The sequence below is a fragment of the Dermacentor albipictus genome, chromosome 6 (genome assembly GCF_038994185.2).
Source record: "Dermacentor albipictus isolate Rhodes 1998 colony chromosome 6, USDA_Dalb.pri_finalv2, whole genome shotgun sequence".
Taxonomy (NCBI): domain Eukaryota; kingdom Metazoa; phylum Arthropoda; class Arachnida; order Ixodida; family Ixodidae; genus Dermacentor; species Dermacentor albipictus.
In genome coordinates this window covers 81,096,775-81,117,677 of record NC_091826.1, presented here as the reverse complement: position 1 = coordinate 81,117,677, position 20,903 = coordinate 81,096,775, and the positions used below count along the sequence as shown (strand labels likewise).

Here is a 20,903-nt window from a genome sequence, read left to right as displayed (position 1 = left end):
TATACTTCTCCAAAAACAAAGATGTTATGAGGTGTTCTACAATTAATTTTTGTCACAGTAGCCTGAGGAGGCGTAACATATCTGTGCTTCACCGTAGAGCCGTAATTTCCACAGAAATTTAAATTTTTTTAATGTATAATCAGTAGCGCACTTTTTAACGAAAAAAAGATGCCTCATTTATTGCAGCAGATATGCTGTGGGTGAATCGTATAATCCTCTGGCCGGCGTTCCGTGCAAGATTCAGGGGCAAACGGTGTGGTTACCAGCCGTAGCAGGGTGCAATGTATCCTTTCGTGTAGCAAAACCATGGTCCCGGTTCAATATTACCTTTGCACTCAAGCTCTCATTCTGTCCGACCAACAATGGAGCATACGCCCTTGAAGCCCTGCTGATCCATTATAACGACATCAGTTCTACGAAACCACCTAAACCCTCCCTAGAACGACTGTGTCCTTTTTGTACCTGTGATTGGCAAGCTGAGCGCGCATTCTGTAAAATGCAACTTTCTTTTTCTCTCCTTTTTTTTTTTGTCCTTTCGCGTCCTGCACACAACCCAACGGCTGGCACAACCGTGAAATGTCCTCCAGCGTGTACCGATCCTTGAGAAAATCGTTTACGCCCTCATTTTCGCTTTTGCATACTGGCACTTTCGACAACCGTGGCGAAATGAATTATTTACTTCATCTTGAACGCCATTAGCTGATAGCGTAGCATAGGCGTGGGAAAAAAATGTCTCCTTTTTTGTCCTCGTCTTTACAACGCGTTCAAGTAGTGTCCTTGCGACGAGCAAAAATGACATGTTCGCCAAACACTCTAAACACTCTTAGGTAATAAATGAGATGTGGAAAAAGCAGACAATTTTTTTTTTCTTCGCACAACACTGTTTGCCGTTGGCCGGTGCCATATTGTGACTTGTGGCATTTTCATTCTTTTATCTCAGAGCAGCGCCTATCACCGCGTTTTACAGCAAAGAACTTCTGCTAACGTTAGCGCTAGAACTTATATCTCCTATAAGCCTCACATCAAAAGGTATCTCCGGTCTCTCTCAGCCTCACTGCGTAGAAGTGTTGACGAAGGTGTCTTTCCAGTAAGCCTTCTTCAGTTTACTCTCTTATACAGAGCATGCAGATTTTCAAGCACAAGAAAAAGTAAATACAAGAATGTGCGCCTGCTGAAGATCTACGTGCTGTGAAATATTAAATATATCCGGTAATCTTTTTAGGCACTCTTTTAAGTAAAAGCGCTGCAGTGAGCAGTTGGTCTCATATGTGCAACCATTCGTTCTTCAGGGGGGGGTTAGGGATGGTACCTGTTGATTAGTGTCTATGAACGGTACAACTGCTTTCAGTTTTCGATTACCCATCTAGTCGTCAATTGTTCTGACAACTGTGCCTTGTGCTGCGATCTGCTAGCTTCCCGGTTATCTTCGATGATAAAACGACCGCCCCGAAAAGCGTCTGTTCCGGGTTCGAATCCCGGACCACGTTAGCTATATGATGTTCCTAGTAGGTTTCCCCGCTGTCCTCAGTGAAATAAATAAGGCCCCTTGTTTACTTTGAGAAAAATGAGCGGCAGAGGTAGATTATGCGTGATACATAAGTAATGTTTAAAGTGTGTACGATAAATGGTGGCCTTTGCAGTAAATTACATGTGCGAGTGCTCCAGAAAATTGTAGACGTTAATCAGCTGCCCTGGTAAAGCTGTCAATGCCATCAATGTCACATTCAGCAAAACTGTGGGGAACATTATGGCCAATCTTCTCGCGGGGTATAAAATGCGTGTCGATAAAAAGCTGCCTTCGTAAGGAATTCCTCAACAAGTGTTCGAAAGCATTATGTGTAGTTTCATATGGTCGAGTTTGGGGCAACGTTTATAAACAGTGTATGGGGCTTAAATGCTGCCAACTGTAATGCTTATTGCAACTGTTCGAAAGAAACAGTTTCGTTGAAAAAGGAATGTGGTAGCGCAGGGTCGCACAAGACTGCTGCTTTGTTTTTTAAGTAACATGCATGTAGGTACAGTTGACATTAAAAAAATGGAAGGGCGCTTAAGCTTCGCATTTAAAATTGTGGAATGCAACGGAATTCAAAGATCCTTGACTGTTTCTCACGCTTCCGTGAAGCTGCAGCTTATATAGCCGTAATCTTTATCGGGAAGCGCTGGCGGTGAAAGCTATGCATGAAGGCGAGCTTTCTGGTAGAACCGCAGCCTCATCCGTGGGCCAATCCCCTGTTAATGTTTCGGACTTTTGATATTTCAGTCTGAGAATATTTAACATAAAAGGCATGCGCTATCGGTGTTTTATTTCATGACATTTGTTCGGGGGATGTCATTCTCCAAATTGCGAGGCACAACTTTGTAAAGAACGTAAGGCAAGGTATGATCAACTTTAGTGCCGTATAGATTATGCGGGGTTCGAAATGAGTTTTTGCGAAACGATGGTCGACGCGGGACGCGCAACCCCGAAATTGTATTTTCTGCAACACGGAGTCCTTAACGCTATACTTTATTATTATGTACAGAAATGCAAAATTAATGGGGTATATGTAGACGCTTAGGAAATGACAATATTCTGCAAGAACTGTCCAAACATATCAAAAAAAGTGAATGAACGATGCGTGGAAGTAAACGATTGCACAAATATTTTTATTATTATTATTCATGTGCAATCAACACAAGCGTATAAAAAAATGCTTTGAAATTAGTGATGACACACCTCACGAAAATATTCTACAGGGAGGGCGCCAAACAACCACGTTTCACCGTCTGTTTATAGTGGCAAACAAATATTTCGCATCATTGATGCAACACTTGTTGAGCATTTTGCTGCACTCCTTGAGAAAGTTAAAGACGATCGATGCTTTTGAGCAACTGTAGTAGTGTCTTGTCTTCTGTGTGTGTGTGTGTCTTTGCATCATTGTGTTATGGAGCTGTTATGTTAAATCCAACGTTATAAAGCGAAGCCAATTCTCCCTTCAAAAAGTGAGAGGTGTAATTTTACTACTACATGCAGCAGCTCAGGCTCCTCCGTCCACGTTGTTCAATGAGATGTGGTCCAGTGATCGCGATCATCATTCTCGTGGTGAGAATCTGGTGACTGCGTGGTGCTCCCAGAATTCTCACCTAGACTCGCTGTCAAAAACAACAGTGAGCATCTCTATATCCGTTTTTTGCCCTGAGCACCAGGAACAGATTTACCAAAGCGGAGTCTTTAGAGCGAAGCTGTTAAGGGCTAAATTATCGATTCCCCACTATCGATTCCGCGAGTAGAAAAACATCCCGAATATAGTGCAGTGCCGGGCCGACCCGCGGCGGAGGCTTGCTCAAATTATTAGTGCAAACATAGATGCTTTCCTAGTGTACACGTGGTTGTCGGCCATTGGCCTCTGGATATATTTAACCGGACTGCAACTGGTGAGAAGGCATGCGCCGACCGCGGCGCGCGTAGTTCTGAGGCTTCTAGCGCCATTGGCAACTCCCCCAATTTCTAGAATACGTAGTCGGCACCGTAAAAAAAAAAAAAGAAGAGCATCCATATACTCGTACCTTTCCTAATGTTACCGTTGCACCTCATTATCTGCCGCCCTAGTCTATACGTTCTCTTTTTCTTGTCCCAGAATCTCACTCTACTCAATCAACGTTTATTCGTTCTGCGCATAATGTATTTGGCTCCTCTGTCTTCCGTTTAACCTAACCTAAAATGGTTAGATCAGTAAAACTGTGCTCTTGGGCGGGTTGCTACGTGTCTGGTGTGTAAAATGGAAGAGAAATTAACTAGAACCTATTACGTGTACTTTCCTCATCTCGCGTAACTTGTGCAAGATTTCGCGCTCCAAACAGAACAACGCGCCTTTCGATTTCTCATTCATAGCGCCTTGTTTTCGCCCTTTTGTTTCGTCCTCTTCGCCTTGTTTTCCCTCACCTCGCCACTCCTACGCTTCCCTTCAGTAAGTTTCTAAGCATCGAACCCTCTGCCGCACATGTTACACCGTGAGTTCAGTTTATTACGGAGTGCAAAAGCAACAACGTGCAATGGGGCATGTATACCAACTCCCGTGTTCAGCGAAAAAAATAAATATGAGACGCGATCGTATAGCGGTTACGAGACACGATCGGCCGGCAGGGACTCGTGCCGGATGTATAAGCGGCGCGCGCGGAAAAACGCTCAGGCCCAGAACGAGCACTTGTGCGCCGGGTTCATGCGCGTCCCGACCTCGCAACGGAAGGCCCGCGCGAAGGCCTCCATGTGCATGAGGGGCACGTTGCAGCGCGAGCTCGCGGTCGCGTAGCGCGTCGTCGTCGTCGCCTCGGCCAGCCGGCACGTCTTGGTGCAGCGGCCCACGAAGAAGAGCTGGTCGGCCGTCAGGTGCAGTCCGTACAGCGTCCAGTGCCGCTGGTAGGACGGCAGGCTGCGGAAGGCGGCGTACGCGGTCGCGGTGCCCACGAAGTCGGCCAGGTTCTCCGAGTCGACCGTGTCGTTGAGCGCCAGGTGGCGCTTGCGGCGTAGCGCCTGCAGGCAATTGGCGTCGCGAAAAGAAAGAAAGGAACAGACAACGAAAAGTTGACAGTCACTTTAGCATACGCTATAAGGTGGATGAAGGCGAAAGCCTGCGCACTCGTGAAACATTCATTAAACTACCTGATATTCTCATTCGGATGCGTTTTACTATGCCTATCACTTGTTTTGTGCCACCAATGGTCGTGGGTTTGAGTGCATGGCAAAGCGACCCTATCTCAATTAGCTGTGCCCTATTTAAGCCCGCCTCAATTAACACCCAAGTTCGTGGGTACGACTATCAATGGTGGCACCAACAATTTTAATGCCGTAAAGCCGGACGGTAATTTTTTCGTTAGCACCGCGGACAACGGATTTTTCGACCCACGAGGCACTTAAGGCTTTCGCCTTACAAGGTTTGTGCAGATCTATATTACACGTTGGAATACATATGACGCGAAGATTTACCCCCGAATGTAGCGATGCAACTTAAGTCGAAGCACATGCTTGACTTGATTTAGATGACGCCTGGCGTTAACGTGCCCAAAGACGCTCACTGCGTTTCCTTCGGCGCGTTCCCGATAGGCGTCACTCGGATCAAGTCAAGCATGTGCTTCGACTTAAGTTGCATCTCTGCATACGGGGGTTAGTGTAGTGATTACTTAAGTTGTTAGGGTCAAGTAAAGGGGAACTATAAGCTGTACTACAAACGGCAATGCGTGCGATAGCCCTTACTTTCATACTACGTAACGAGCAACCTCGTGCAATGTTTACGCACTAGAAATGAGGCCACAGCCCTAACCTCATGTAGTTATTAGGGGGGTTTAGAACAGGGGTCTATAGAGCTTAAGGTGTACCGCAACAAGTGACCGCTTTGCGTTCGCGGTCTCTATGCCCCGCGTGGAAGGTACTTCATCCCGGCTTGCGTTAACGTCACGCGATTGCACGCGGAAGGAAAATGAAAACAATGTCAGAGAGGAAAAAAATGAAATAACCCAATCCGTGATATTTTACAGAATGAAATGTATACCTGACTGTTTATTGTTTTCAATGAGGAGGAGTTGACGCGTGTTTGGGACACTCGCGGCGAAGATGACACGACGACGACGCTTTAAAGCAGGTTTGGGGCATTTAGGGCATCCGCGTTAGCTTTGAAATATAGCGTTAGGGGAGTGCGAATACCCAAACCCAAAGATACCGTCTGGTTTCGGCGCACGCACTGTGGCGATGTGCTAATCGTCAGGGACCCGTTATTCTGAAACGGTCTACTATATCTGTTGCACTACACCGCTCACAAGCTGTGCGGAAATTGCAAACACCAAAACCAGGCGCTTGCACAGTGTGAGACGTTAACGCAGCGAGGTGCTGAGCTTTAGTGTGCATAAGTTTCTGAAGATTTGGCGTTTGGTCACCATAAATTAAGGACACATCTTGTGGCACGCACTGTACTTTTTGGTAAACTAAAACATGTAAAGCGCCGTCGTGGGAGCGTTCCACGGTAATCATTTTTTCAAACGGGTTTGCAAATGCAGTGCTTGTACAGTCAAGGTTGCACGGCGAAAAGGCGAGCCAGCTTTCTCGCCGTATACAGAGGCTCCTCTCCCGTTGCCTTGACCAGCACCTGCAGGCCGCATTCCTTTCTAGTGTTCGCCCATATCGAAGCCTAGTGACATTTACGTCACTAGCCCCGCCTGCTTTCATTTTTTCCCCTTCCGCCTTCTTTCCTTTTTTCGTCCTTGATGCACGGTACGTTTCAATTGCTGACGAGTAGACTATAGTCGGATACAACTTTAGAAAAAAGGGGAGGCCCCGCCCAGATGACCGAAGCGGCGAAGTCACCGGCCGTACGGCGCATGACGTCGGTCCAGTGTGCGCGCCCATTGGTGGATGCTCGTGTGCATCTGCCTGGGAGGAGTAAACGCCCCCTTTTTTCTAAAGTTGTATCCGACTATAGCTGCCATGGCGATGTGCGGGCGTTTGCTACAACCTTCGGCTGATTTCGTGGCTCGCGTAGGCGTCATATTTGGCAGGCGCGATCGTGACCGGATTGCTAGTGCACCTTTTGTTCTTTGTTTTTTCCTTTTTTTCGACCACAAATGTGGAACACCAAAAGACAAGCGACTACCCTACCAAGACGGACAGGCACATGCACTCCAGATTTTTTTTTTCTTTTTTCAGAAGAAAGCGGACTATATAGGCATGCGCATAGGTAGTGGCATGGTGCGCTTGTCCGTGTTGGTATAATGACGTTTCTCGTATTTGGCGCTGCCACAATTCTGGCAAAGTCATGAACTAATTAGTCCAGCAACGCGCTTTAGTGGGGACTTATGAACGTTACTGTTCATATGGAATGTCCAGACCTGGTGTCGGGTCCTCTAGGAGTCAAGGCAAGACGCACCGAAAAGTTAAGAAGCCGAAGGAAAGATCTAACTAGGATGAAGCATTGCGCAACACTGATGTCGAGCAAGTCGGCATAAAACAGGATCGTTACGTCAGGGCGCACGGGAGGTTTCATTGGTGCCACTGTGGAGGCAGATCTTCGGCAGGGTAATCGAACAAGTGCGCATCGATTAAAAAGTAGAGAGAGACAAATATTCTTAGGCAATACTCTGAGTCTCGGTTGTCACGTGTTGGCATGACACTTCGAGGGAAAGGTTTCCCGGAGAGCTCGCTTGCCAAGGCTCGCTGCGTGGCGTAATGCTCTCTCTTTCTCTCTCTCTCTCTCTCTCTCTCTCTCTCTCTCTCTCTCCAAGTTTATTTCCTTCCTCCGTGGTTAACAAGGACCAGCCTTGGCGATGTGCGCCAACGTCCATAAAAGCATCCGTATCACTACGCATGCGCGCGACCCGAGCCTTCCTGTGCGCAGACAGCACCCGATAACTTTGAGCTCGCCATTTCCGAACTGTCTGTTAGCACGGCATCTCTATTCCAAAGCTCTATTAGCGAACAATGCGCGTAAGTTGAAGCTGCCAGAGGAGTGTTGCCCCACTGCCCTCAATTATTGCGCACCTATCACCGCATCATGCGCGCACCAAACGAATGGGTGCACCTCTATTGAAAAGCTTTCAGTACTTCCGCTTCTTTCACCACACTTGGTAGAGCGCGGTGCCACAAGATGACGCCTCGATCGCGGGTGCTACAAACTCGGAGCTTGGTGGCGCAACCGATCGCCCCGTTTCAAAGGGAACGTCCGTCCGTCCGTCCGTTCATCCATCCATCCATCCATCCATCCATCCATCCATCCGTGCTCGCGTCGGTGTCTTCAGAAAGTTTGAAACAGTGTCTTCAGAAATTTTCATGCTAACGCTGTCTCACCTCCAGCTCTGTGTACTACTGCGTGACAGGCCCCTGTGTTTTGTAACGTCCTATATGCACATCGAACGCGCGCACATTTCACTGTACACTATCGGCATCCGCACTATCTCCATTTCTTTCCTCTTCCCATTTTTACCGATGCATAGAGCAGCAGGCCAGAGACGATGGCCCCTCAGGCCATCTCCGGCGTTCTTCGGCTGGAACGATTGTCTCGTTCACTACGGGAGGGGCGTTGCCTCCGCCCGTCAACCATCGCAACAGTGGCGACGAGAACCCCCACGGATACGCAACAGCGACCGGGCACCAGCCACGACACGAAGACGCCCATCAGCCCAGCCGCGACCATGGCCCTCAAGCTTCCGGATTTCATAGAGGACACAGATAAGTGGAACGCATACCTCGTAAAAGTGGACGCTTACTTTGAAGCAAACGAGGTTACAGACGACGCCAAGAAGAGAGCCTTGTTGGTTGCGGCGTTAGGATCTAGAACCGTGGAAATTCTTTGCGGTAGAGTAGCACCTAGAAAGCCGAGCTCACTAAGCTATGAAGAAGTCGTTTCAACCTTGAATGAGCACTATGATCCATCTCCTAACGAGATATTGGAAAGTTTCAAGTTCTTTCATCGAAGCCAACAAGAAGGAGAGTCTATGCAGGCGTTTATCGTAGCAATTCGTCGAATAGCCCATAACTGCAATTTCTCTTCGATGTTGCAGCGAATGCTGAGGGATCGCATCGTTTGCGGAGTGCGGTCGAAAAACTTGCAGAAACAGCTACTAGCGAAGAAGGATTTGACTCTCGCGGAAGCCGAAGCACTTGCTCTAGCAGCAGAAAGCGCAGAGCTAGGTTCGCAACAGATAAGCAGTCAAGGTGACGCCATCGATGCGCTCAACTTTCAGCGGAAAGGGGAACCCGCAATATCAAGGAATGAACCGAGTATGACAGTGCAACAATGTAGATGCTGTGGCAGACAAGGGCATCAAGCTATTGCGTGCTCGCTGCGAAGGCGCCGGTGTTACAAATGCGGGCGACAAGGTCACTTGGCGAGAGTATGCTCGCGAATAGTTCCCGCCCAACGAACCTTGGCGATAACCGAATGTTCAGCTGAAATGGAAGACAGCGGCAGCAATGCATTGCAAATATGGTCAGTAAAAAGTAATGAAAGTCTGGTTCCGCCGATACAGAAACTTGTCATGTGGAATGGAATTCCGCTGAAAATGATAATTGACACCGGTTCGCCTGTCTGCGTGGTGCCTAAAGCAATATACGAAGCTCATCGTCATAAGTGGCCACCGTTTTGTGAGGCTGCGCTAACCCTGTCATGTTACCTTGGAAAGCTACCAGTGCTGGGCGTTCTGCAAATGCAAGCTTCCTATCAGTCTGCGACAGTTGATTGCAATCTCGTAGTGTTGAACTGCGAAGGCCCTAGCCTTTGTGGCCGTGACTTACTGCAGAAACTCGAAATAAAAGGGGCGCCGCTTCTTCAGATCACGTCGCAGTCAACCGAAGTGAAGCTGGAGAGCCAAGGAGCAGCACCCGTGATGGAGCAGTACGCTGACCTCTTCTCGGAGGGCTTGGGACTCATCAAGGGGCCACCCGCACGGCTGCATATAAAGGACGGAGCAACACCAAGGTTCTGCAAGGCAAGAAATGTTCCGTTCGCTCTGTTAGACAAGGTCTCCGCCGAGTTAGACCGACTCGTGGCCGCCGGCATTATCTCGCCTGTTTCTTATGCAGAATGGGCCACCCCGGTGGTTCCTGTATTGAAAAGCGATGGGACAGTTCGCATCTGTGGAGATTTTAAAGTAACACTGAACCCGGTTTGTGAAATGGAAAGGTATCCTCTACCCGTAGTAGACGACATTTTCGCTACGCTTCGCGGGGGACAGCAGTTCAGCATCTTGGATTTACGCGATGCCTACAACCAAATTCTTCTAGACGAAGATTCGCGTAAATTAGCTGTTATAAATACACACAAGGGCCTCTTCTGCTATAATCGACTGCCATTTGGAATCGCGTCTGCACCTGCGATTTTTCAAAGAACGATTGAGTACGTTCTGCAAGGTCTTCCAGGGGTTCAAGCGTACTTAGATGATGTCTTAATAGCAGATGCGAAGGATCAGCCAAATAAGAATCTGCAAGCAGTTCTGCAGCGTTTCAGGGAATACGGCATCAAGCTCCGGGCGGACAAGTGCCGACTAGGAGAATCGTCCGTTACGTATCTAGGACATAGAATTGATGCCGCAGGGCTGCACCCGTCGGAAAAGAACATCGAGGCAATTAAGCTGGCTCCGACTCCTCGAAACGTTACGGAGCTTCGGTTATTTTTGGGCATGCTCACGTTTTATAACAAATTCTTGCCTAATCTGTCCACGCTCCTCAGCCCCTTATACCGACTTCTAGAAAAGAAATCGAGATGGTCTTGGGAAGGGCCTGAGGATGAGGCATTCCGGAAGGCTAAAGCCGTTTTGTGTTCAGCTCCGGTGCTGACTCACTTCGACTCCTCAAAAGAGCTATTTTTGGAGGCTGATGCGTCACCCTACGGCGTGGGAGCGGCTTTATTCCATCGCATTGCAGGACAGTATCGGCCCCTAGGATTCCGATCTCGGACGCTCACTGCCGCAGAAAATAATTACTCGCAGATCGAGCGTGAGGCATTAGCTCTCGTCTACGGTGTCACGAGGTTCCGAGATTATCTGCTGGGCAGGCAATTCACACTAATAACTGAACACCAGCCATTGTTGGGTCTCCTAAGAGCGGACAGGCAAACGCCGGTTATGGCCGCTGCCCGCATTCAGCGATGGGCAATCATACTCGGGGCCTACCGATATCGATTGCAACATAAGCCTGGAAAATTCATATGCAATGCCGATGCTCTGATCCGCCTGCCTCAACCGTCACAGGACGAAGCGGACCAGGAGGATGAGGCCCAAATTGTACTGACCCTGGACCAGTGGGATCAGCCTGCCGTGCCGTTAAAGGAACTCAAAGCACTCGCCGTCGCTGATGAGGTACTCTCACAGGTACGCAAGTACACACGGGAAGGTTGGCCGCGCAGTTTTGACATGGAAACGAAAGAGATGGCAGACATCTACAAAAAACGGCATGAGCTGTCTGTTACTGAAGAAGTGCTCTATTGGGGTCATCGTCTTGTAGTGCCGACAAATGCGCGAGGGAAACTGCTAAAGCTACTACATGCAGCCCACCAAGGCGTGTCCGCTATGAAGGCAAAAGCCAGGTCTTTATTTTGGTGGCGCGGCTTAGACCACGACATCGAGCGCATTGCAGCGACCTGCCACAACTGTGTGCAAGCGTTACCGATGCCTCAGGCTAAAGAACCAGTAAGTTGGCCCTATACGCGCGAAAGGTGGTCGCGCTTGCATATCGACTATGCGGGACCAATCAAAGGGAAAATGATTCTGGTAGTCGTCGACTCGCACACAAAGTGGATTGAGGCAGTTCCCATGTCGTAGGCTAACGCTCACAACACCGTTAATGCCCTCAGGACAATATTTAGCCGTTTCGGTATACCGCGAACGGTCGTGTCAGACAACGGGACGCCATTCACAGCATGGGAGTTCGAGCAGTTTATGAAGCGAAATGGAATAGTACATATTCGGGCACCCCCCTATCACCCCCAGAGTAATGGCCTAGCCGAGCGAGCCGTGCGCACCGTCAAAGAAGGCTTAAAGAAGATAGGAGGCAGTTGCATCATAACGTCGTTGGCCCGGCTGTTGTGCAATTATCGAAACGCGCCACACCAAGGAGGCCCTTCTCCTTCAGAGATGCTATTGGGTTACCGGTTGCGCACAAGACTGGACATGTCTTTTCCTCCCAGAGCCTGCCCTGCTAAAGCTGTGAATGACTCAAGCTGGAACTTTGCACCGGGAGACGATGTGTATGTGCGAAATTATGGCGTCGGCGATAAGTCGGCCCCAGGCACTGTGGAAGCTACTTCCGGCGCTCGCCTCCTGGATGTTAAGACTGCGGACGGGTTTGTCCGCCGCCACTTGGATCAAGTTCGTAAGCGGACCACAGATGAGACCCCAGCAGCCGTCGACCTGTCGAGGCTTCCTACAACGGGTTCCCCGGTATTAAAGGAACCAAGGACCTCTGAAACACCTGAGAAAATACCAGAAGCGCAACCTCAGGAGCTACGTCGCTCCACACGATTAAAGAAACCTGTCGTGCGTCTTGGTTACTAAGGGTGAAGAAATGCGGTAACCCATGAACATGACAAGCAAGCTATTTCCTTCAGTGCGCATGTGCGCACTCTTTCTGTCACACCTTCCCTCTCCCCTTATCTTTTCTTTATATTTCCGAGCGTGAATAAACCCGGCGTTCTTCGGCTGGAACGATTGTCTCGTTCACTACGGGAGGGGCGTTGCCTCCGCCCGTCAACCATCGCAACATATACACATGAATATTTTTTCGGTCTCTCCGTGATTAATCTGATGCTGAGTTTTTTAATAACAAATTTTCTTCACAACTAGGCTTAGCTTTTTTGACCAACCACATTACGCATTCTGCTTTCTTCTTTGTGGTACACTTGCATTTCGTGACACTTTCATGAAGTTTACTATAGACAGGTCAAGCATTTTACGTTCTCGCTTTTTTTATTTCTTGCGTAATTTTCAGAACACGAATAAACTGTGGCGCTTTCGAAAATGCGTGCCGCTGAATCTATATGATGTATGACAAATATAACTACTGCTGCTACTATTAATACACACCGTACGTAATTATTTTGTGTCTTCGGTAACTATATTTGTACTTTCTGCAATCCAGTGAAGGGTAAAAAATAAATGTTAAAGAAGGTTGTTGCTGAAAAACGCTGACATAAAAATCTACAAGGTCATTCGAAGCCACAAGAGCGGAAGTTACGCAAATGTTCGTACTCCGCATTGTTTCTCATGCTTGCCGAAAATCCATGCTTGCAGTATGCTTGAACTAGATTTTCCGCCAGCAATTTTACCACGGAACTATTATGTTCCGGTGCGCGCCCCTTCGCTATAGTCCGTCTCTATGCTATAGCGATAAATTATTTTTTTTCTATAGAAGTGTCACAGATGCACACTCGCAGTAGCACACTCAGTGCAACGGACGAACCTGTGCGTGGGATCCGCGCAGGCACATGACGTTTTGGACATAGCGCTCGCGCGACAGCGGAGTGTCCCACGGCTTGAACTGGTTGTTGTCGTCGTATTGCACTCCTAGTATGTCGTAACCATGCATAATCTCGTGACCCATGATCTGCAAAAAAAAAAAAATTCACTCGACATCAGACAACATTCGTTGCAGAGTAGCGGTACTCCAAACGCTCACCTGGGGATGGTATAATTCACCACGTTTACTTTTTTTTTCTTTAATGCAGATCCAAAGCATATATCTTGGAATCTATGGAAAGCGAAGCTTCCCGGAAGCGATTAATCAAATACTATAAATTTTCCCATTTCATTCCGGCTTCTTTGACAAAAAGGAAACCGGCGCACGCGCATGCGCACTCGTGCTGCTCAATGTGAAACACGCGGAGATAATCTCAGAGAGAAACAGTATGGGCGTTGGCACGATAGAAGCGTACGTGCGATTGTGGCCTAACGGTGTGAGCGTCGGGCTGGGGCCCCGAGGCGCGATCCCAACGTGGGGAACGTTAATTCAATTTCTTCGAAGCGTCAGCTATCGGACAAGACAGCAGCCGCATCCAGCAGCCACGGCAACTCAGGAAAGGTTCGAAAGGCGAGGTCCGCCTCAAAAACGTATATAGCCGAGCGCCTCTATGACGAACGCCTCTTACAACGAAATGACCGGTATAACGAAGGAGCAATTCTGTCCCAATTCTATTGTGACCTGTGCGATGGGCGACCTTTGCAACGAAGTGACATGCATAACGAATGGCTCTACCGTCCCCGAGCACCTCGTCATAAAGGTGTTCGGCTCGTAGTGTTCTGAACGCGCCATTTCATGTCATTTCTCCGTTACAGCTCGTCTCCTCTGGTGCATCTGTGCGCGCCTTTGTCTTAAGCATTGATAGTGAGTGTTCGTTTCGTGATTACGATGACCAATCGTTTATTTTGAATGGAAGACGCGTTTGGTCGCTGCTCGGAGAGGACATAAATATAATGGCAGTTTCGCTCAAAAAGATGAAGCATTGACAGCGCAAAGCGCGGCGTTGCGCTAGAGCGGAAAGCACATGCGCAGTAAACGAGTAGTTAACATTACGCAATATCTAAAGAGGGGAAAACTAACGCCGACGGCCACTCATCGGCCTCATTTCGGTGCTTTTTACCCAGCTGCCCTGTCGGTACGCTATCCTCCTGAGACTAATACAGCTGTGGGGCATAATCGCTCTTAAAGGGACATTAAAGCAGAACACTAAATCATTTTATACGGATAACGCGTTCGTTTCGAACTCTGTTGTCATTAATTACGATACCAGAAGTTGACTACTAGAAGAGAAAATTAAGGTCAGAGTTTCAGTTCTTTTTTTAAATTTCGCACCTAATCTCTAACGTCTGTTCTTCACTGTGACGTCACAGATTTCAAAGCATCTCTTCTTTTTGTATTTAGGACGCGCTGTCTCCGCAAAAGTTCCCGAAAGTCGCCACGTTCAAACTTTAGCTCCTTTAGAACATAATGCAGTCTATCTTTACCACTAAGCAATTAACTGGGCCCTGTAGAAGATGCTGCCAAAATCCAGGACGTCACAGCGGGCTGACGCGGGAACTTGAACGAGGCGTCGCCAGCCGTATTTTGTTATTGCGAGTTTTCGAGCTTACCGAGCGTCTTATCGTGGCAATAGTGGTGTTTTTGGTATTGTAGATGGGTTACTGACTGATACCGAAGGAACAGTTTTCCTCTTTAATTTCCTTTGAAGTGTGCTGCTTGCTGGGCCAGTCGGTTCGAAATGAAACTTGAGAAAACCAGCGAAAAAAATTAAGACAGAAACACTACGGCAAGAGGAGACAACATAACGCTGAACTAGTAAGTTGCATATATTTGAAAAAAAAAGAAAACAGATCACCCCTCGAACATCAAACCACCGACGCATGCGCAATGCTCTCAGCAAGGTACAAAATTGTGATTTTGTCATGTTTCCCTTTAAAGCTGGTTTTTATTCTACCGTATATATGTTACGAACGTGAATTTTTATAAATTTAAATACCACGGGTTATTAGATGCCAAAAGCTGCAACTTCACGCACGTGGAAGGTGTAGCCATCTCTTCACGTTTGTTATATGGTAAAAACTGCGCATTTCATTGCCTAAACGTAGAGACGATGATGGAGCTATGCGTATAGTATATTGTGACGTTGCTGCTGCATCTTCGATATTGACTCAATGTCAAAGAACTCCAAATGCACTTTAAGGTTGCTTTCCGCCGCTTGCGACAACACGGAGGTCTCGATCAATTTGGAGTCAAATTTATCTAAAGCGGATTACAACAATCCGAGTAAATAACTTCTGTACAGTGCCACATGCGCTGAGACTGATATCCAGAGCGAACGTTTTGAGTAGTTGATTCCGAGTAAACTTTAAAAAAAGAAATGTTGAAGGCGATGTGGAATTTATCGCACAAGAGCGGTCTTAGGAGGCTATATAGAGGGAGCATTTGTAGGAAATTGAAAGAAACCTAAAGCTGGCATGTTGTCAGCCAGGTACTTTTCGCCCGTTTATTCTTTTTCCGGTGAACAAAGAAAGCCCACGAAACATGGAAGATACCACGTGGCTAACCATCCTCCCGCGTCCTAAAGCAGCGCCCTCAAACAAGTTCCATACTAGTGAGCTGGTGCTTATCTGGCGTGCGCGTCCCACCCGCAGGATATATATATATATATATATATATATATATATATATATATATATATATATATATATATATATATATATATATATATGTATATATAGGTGTGTGTGTGTGTGTGTGTAACATCACTCGTTTTGGCGTGATGTCGACACACACACAGAATAACAGCTCCTGAATAACACCTCGCAATGTGGTGAACGCGGTTGAAATCATGGATATTCGTGACCTAAAAGAGGTGTCACTTAATCCTAACGCATTACTTTGGCATTTGCCGCTAAATCACCGGCGGTTTTTTTTTTTTTTTTTTTACTGAGAGCTGGCCAATGGGAGAGACTTCGGCAGCGTTATAACGCCGAGGAACCGGTTCGGCAGAATCAGAGGGCGGCTCACATCTCCGAGGTTCCCGTAGTTGTACGCCTCGTTGCCGTCGGGGAAGAAGAATATGGGCTGCAGCAGGGCAGCCGGCACGATGACGACGTTGGTCTCGCGCTCGTAGTACGCGTTCACCGTGGCGACGTCGAACACCAGCTTCGTCTGGTCCGACCAGCGGCGGTGGGCGCAGAGCGACCGAGCCTTGAGCCACGCCTCGAAGAAACGGTCGCTCGGCGAGTCGGGGTGCCCCTCTGCATGCGCGCGTTCGGGGCACCGCCCGCAGTTTCCGTTTCTGTACGTCAAGCAATTGCGTAAAGAGCTGCGGAATCGCGCAGCACGGATTGGCGGGAAGAACGAGGAGAACCGTGGGGTTCGATCAGGGGTTTAGGAATCAAGAGTTCCCACGATTATTCTATATTAATTCACTGCACAGAGTTGACCTCGACACTGGTAGCCTTTACTGATGCCTGGAGCTATATATATACCAAGCCAGCGACGTGTTCTTGTTGTTATCTCAACCCAAAATGAGGTAAGAAAAAAAATTCGAGAAGAAACGGGGAGGGGCTGTGCCGTGTTTCTTTTTAAAAATTTCCCTGACTCATTCTAAATTGCATTGGTGTTAAGAAAAAATAATGGAAAATCAACTCTCCCGAACCACGACTCTTCTGAGAACACAATCGAGTGTTTATTGGCCAGTTACCTGCTGCTGTATAAAGGGCACCCGCAACGCTTTACGAAAACTCTCTCTGTTCGCACGCACCCTTCTGCCGCTCGTTGGAGCGCTCTCTATTTTGCCACGGTCTATGACGTCATAGCGTGAGTCTTGCACAAGGCGCCCGCAGTCGACGCTGCTTGGGAAAAAAATCACCGACCATTACGATGCTCCCTAATGCGAAATTTGATCGCAGCTCCTCAGGTGTCTTGAATTACACCGGTTGCGTCGCTCATTGTTCAGAAAGAAAGCGCGAACACGGGAAGGCACACGTGTCTCGCACGGAGCGCATTCTCATGCGCATTCTCTAGCGGCGCGTCGGCGCGGGCGAAGTAGCGCATGCAATGTGGGTCCGAAGCCCACGCCAGCGTTTTGTCTCCATATATGGTACTGGTGGACGCACTCGCTCAGCGCTCGCCGCGTACCCTAGTAATGACGTCACCAACGCATTACGGCGCACGCTACTTTGTCGCCATCTCGTAGAATCGCGCGGCACTCTGCTTTCCTCCTCCCTCTTTTAATATACTCCCCTCCTCCGCTTTCCTCCTCGCGTTCTCTTCGCTATCACCGGCTTCGTGCTCCGCGTTCGCTCTTTCGTCCCTCAGTGTGCTCACTCGCTCGGTTACGCCGACGCCCAACGCAGGAACAAGCGCACTAAGAGCTGCGCTCTAAAAAAATATCACGTGGATGCTTGGTATGTCAGCTAGTTAAACCTACACTACATTCAGTTCAATCTACTATTTCTGCAGGAATTAAACGCGACGCTATAATTGTTCAACCGCACTGGGAATGATGACTGCAGTACCTGGATGCGATTTGAAAAAGCTTCGTCGAGAAGGCACGCTGCGGCCCCTTTTCGTTGTTCTTTGTGGTTCAACTGTGTTGGCTGTTGGCCGCAGAACTACTCTCTAATAAAAGTTCAATGTTTGAAGTTCAAGACTAATTTATTCTGCCAAATAATTTGCAGTGCATTCACTTAAGAAGTCACCACTTTACAGCGCACGCATCGCTAGACCTGAACTGGGTTAGTACTCTTTAATGCCTAACCTGCTCTCCTTGTATGTAATGTTTTCGGAACGGTTGGAGCAGTGGACATTTCAGGCTAATTTAGGCTACCACGGCTCCGTGACAAACTTATGACGACAGATTAGCTAGGTTATATACAGCAACGAGAAGGTTGCTCAAAACCAAAATAGCAAAGTGCGGACCAATATATATGTACTCTCGAGCCTACAAGCTGCTGTCCCCCACTGCTTACGGTTTTGACCTTGATTTTTCATAAGCTATCAAAAATGACGTCGTCGTTTCTTGTTTAGGATGTCATACAGCCATATGAGTCTGCCTGAAACTAAAATAAATAGTAAGTACTTTGTCATGAGATGCCCAACCGTGGTTCGTGAAATGCTGGGAGTTTTGCTTTTGCTAACGACGGTACAGCCACCATCAGACTTAACCGGCACAACGAAGGCTGAAATATAAATGCTTAACTTAACACGGCCAATATAATGAGCAAATATATGCTTTGGATCGAAGACGCATTCATACAGCACCATGAGACACAACCCAACGAGAAATATGCAGCACTGCATAGAACTAGCGAAAATGCGCTTAAAATGGTGCGTACGGATAAAGAAGGATGATGATTGTACATACCCCTCACTCCCATGCTAGATCTACACTGGTTATTCAATTTCGTAAGCATTAACCTCTATGCTACACTCCGATGCCTTAGTACTCTCCTCTACGTGTTCTGTGACCGACACTAGGGTGCCGGGCAAGGAAAAACAAAAGGAAGAAACCGATTCCTTACCAGAATTTCGTAGCAGGAAGAAAGCAAAGTTACGTGCTAGCCCACTTGTAAGAGACTGAGCGCACATCATGTTTTCCCATTAGTACATCTGCGTTTTTGGCGAGGGCGTCTGCAAACGACGAGCCCGTTGCAAACATGTCTAGTTACTGGAAGTATTACTAGAAGCATAATCCCTGCATTTCGTCTTCTTCAAGAGGTACTAAATTCAAGGATGCGCGTAGCGTGTCATCGTATATATAGAGCGCACCCCTTTTTGTGGTACATATGTGGGCAAGCAAAACAATGTATGGTCAAAAGCGTTACGAATATTTGCCTCGGTGAGCACGAGACGGTCAATTCTTGACCGACATTCTCTAAAGCCACACTGCTGCGAATCGAGCAATATCTATTGCAATGCTATTGAAGAAACATTGCCCCACTTGTAAATATATCCGCACGGATTTGCCGTCTCCGACAAATAACTAGAGCCCTTTAACCACGCTGCACCGGGTTGGGGCTCCCTTGGGCGGCAAGCCGAACTATCCCACTCAAGTGTCTTGATTAGACGTCAAAGTTCAGTAGATTTACGGTCATAACTCAAGCAAACGCTTTCTATATATTGATCCTAATATTGTTCCTAACCTTGATCTCGTTCTGCTAGGCAAAGTAGTTATCAAATAGTTCACCACCCTAAGCAAATCAAAGACATTTTAACTATGCCTAAAACTTGTAGAGCGTTGGCGTTTGTTGGTATATATTATATCGGCCCGACAAACATCTGAATACCACTAGCACCACTTCGCATAGCTTCAGCGTGAAAGTGTTGGCGCTGTGAGTTTCCGTCGTAATCTTCGCCTTCCGTAGCACACATATGCGGGGCTTTTTTTTGAAAACGTAGCCCGCAGCGATTTCCCAACGAAATGACGCCTCATCAGTTACACATAGGCGAACTTGTTTCGCAAAACACAAAGTATATATCGGGAGAATACTGACCGTAGTACTCCTCCACGTAGTGCTCGTCCCACCTATGCTCAGGGCCGCCAACAAGGGCTTTCATGTTGGCCAGCTTCCGCAGGGCCACGTGCCGCTCATGGCCGACGAGCCAGCTGGAGTTCCGTATCGCTGCACCAAAGGCCTCGCGGATTCTGGCAAACATGTCCAAGGCTCTGTACACTGCATGGTAGTTCACCACTGCGTGGTGGGAGACCATTTATTTAATTATTCATTTACTACAAGGCATAGAGTGTTTCCTATTGAATACTAAAGGGAACTCGGACGCTGCTATCTTTCAGCTACCATCGGAATGACAGTTAGGACGTAGATTTCTGTGTCCTTCGTTCTTGTGGCTTCGTACGTTCTTGCGACTTTGTTTACTGTGCTTTTTTCTGTGCGTTCATTGTCCTAAACTTCGGAGCGATCTCATTTTAATGCGAAAGCATTATATGCCCCACTGCGTGAAAGCCCGGCGTTGTCGTCGGCGGCGCGATTGCAAAGATGGTACCGAAAATTGCCGACGGCCATTTAGCGTCAAATTTGTCAGGCGGGTTTCCGTGAACAAAGTTAATTAATGGAATTGAAAAGAAAAGTTGGTACATTTCGGTCTGGATGGGAATCGAACCCGGGCCTCCATGGTGCGAGACTAGTACCCTTCTCCGAAGCCGCCGTGGCTCCACGCTTATGGTTGACTAAAGTTTTGTCTAGTGCGTGCGTCATCGATACGCGTCACGTGACTGCTTCCGTCACTGCCTCCCACGTATCACTTGCTTTTTGGGTTTCGTCGGCACTGTGTCTACTGTGTCTGCCACAATGCCCTCTCGAGGCTAAATCATAAGTGTATAAAACGAGGTGGACCTATAGTGTGTGCGTCATTGCACGCTTCACGTCGCTGCCTTCGGATTGCGTCGGTGATGTGTGTACTGGGATGCTCTCCGAAGTGTCTACCTCAGCGGCAGCCGTGAAACGTTGTCGCCCACGGAAGCACGCTTCAGAGGAAAGGAGCAACAGAACACACGCACAAAAAAATCATCGTTCTGCAACAAACCGGTCCGACTGTTTCCGGCCAATGAATAACGTATACGTAAACACGCACTCACCGATTCACCAGAAACAACTTTAATACACCTCGAAAACACAAATCAAAAACATTTCGCCTAAGCGATTATAAATAACGCTTTCGCATTCCAACACGTAAGCAGTCTTAAGTGTCCCTGCTGATTTTTTTTTTTTCAATATGCATGAGACAATAAGACTCTCTTCACACGAAAAACGATTGCGAGTTGTATTAATAATGCAGAATTGTGTTGAAAACCATCAAGCTGCAAAGTCACACAGCTGTTTGAAGATAAACGCACAAATTTGTGGCAAATACAAGTACTAACTTGCATTTCCATGCTGGATGAACCATTATGCTTGTAGCACTC

General features: G+C 47.7%; 1 protein-coding gene across 6 annotated transcripts in view; it reads right to left on the bottom strand.

The window, feature by feature from the left end:
- Window positions 1-2,747: 2,747 nt before the first annotated feature.
- LOC139061241 (neprilysin-2-like) overlaps window positions 2,748-20,903 on the bottom strand; it is a 146,322-nt gene continuing 128,166 nt past the window's right edge. For 3 of the 6 annotated variants that reach the window (XM_070540944.1, XM_070540946.1, XM_070540941.1), the window contains 4 exons: window positions 19,477-19,674; window positions 16,001-16,233; window positions 12,917-13,060; window positions 4,030-4,510 (listed from right to left, as the gene is read on the bottom strand). In XM_070540944.1, coding sequence (XP_070397045.1) covers window positions 4,166-4,510; window positions 12,917-13,060; window positions 16,001-16,233; window positions 19,477-19,674 — 920 coding nt within the window. In that variant the 3' untranslated portion in view covers window positions 4,030-4,165. Of the gene's footprint in view, window positions 4,511-12,916; window positions 13,061-16,000; window positions 16,234-19,476; window positions 19,675-20,903 lie in introns of all 6 variants that reach the window. The other 3 variants (XM_070540942.1, XM_070540943.1, XM_070540945.1) reach the window with 3 other exon arrangements.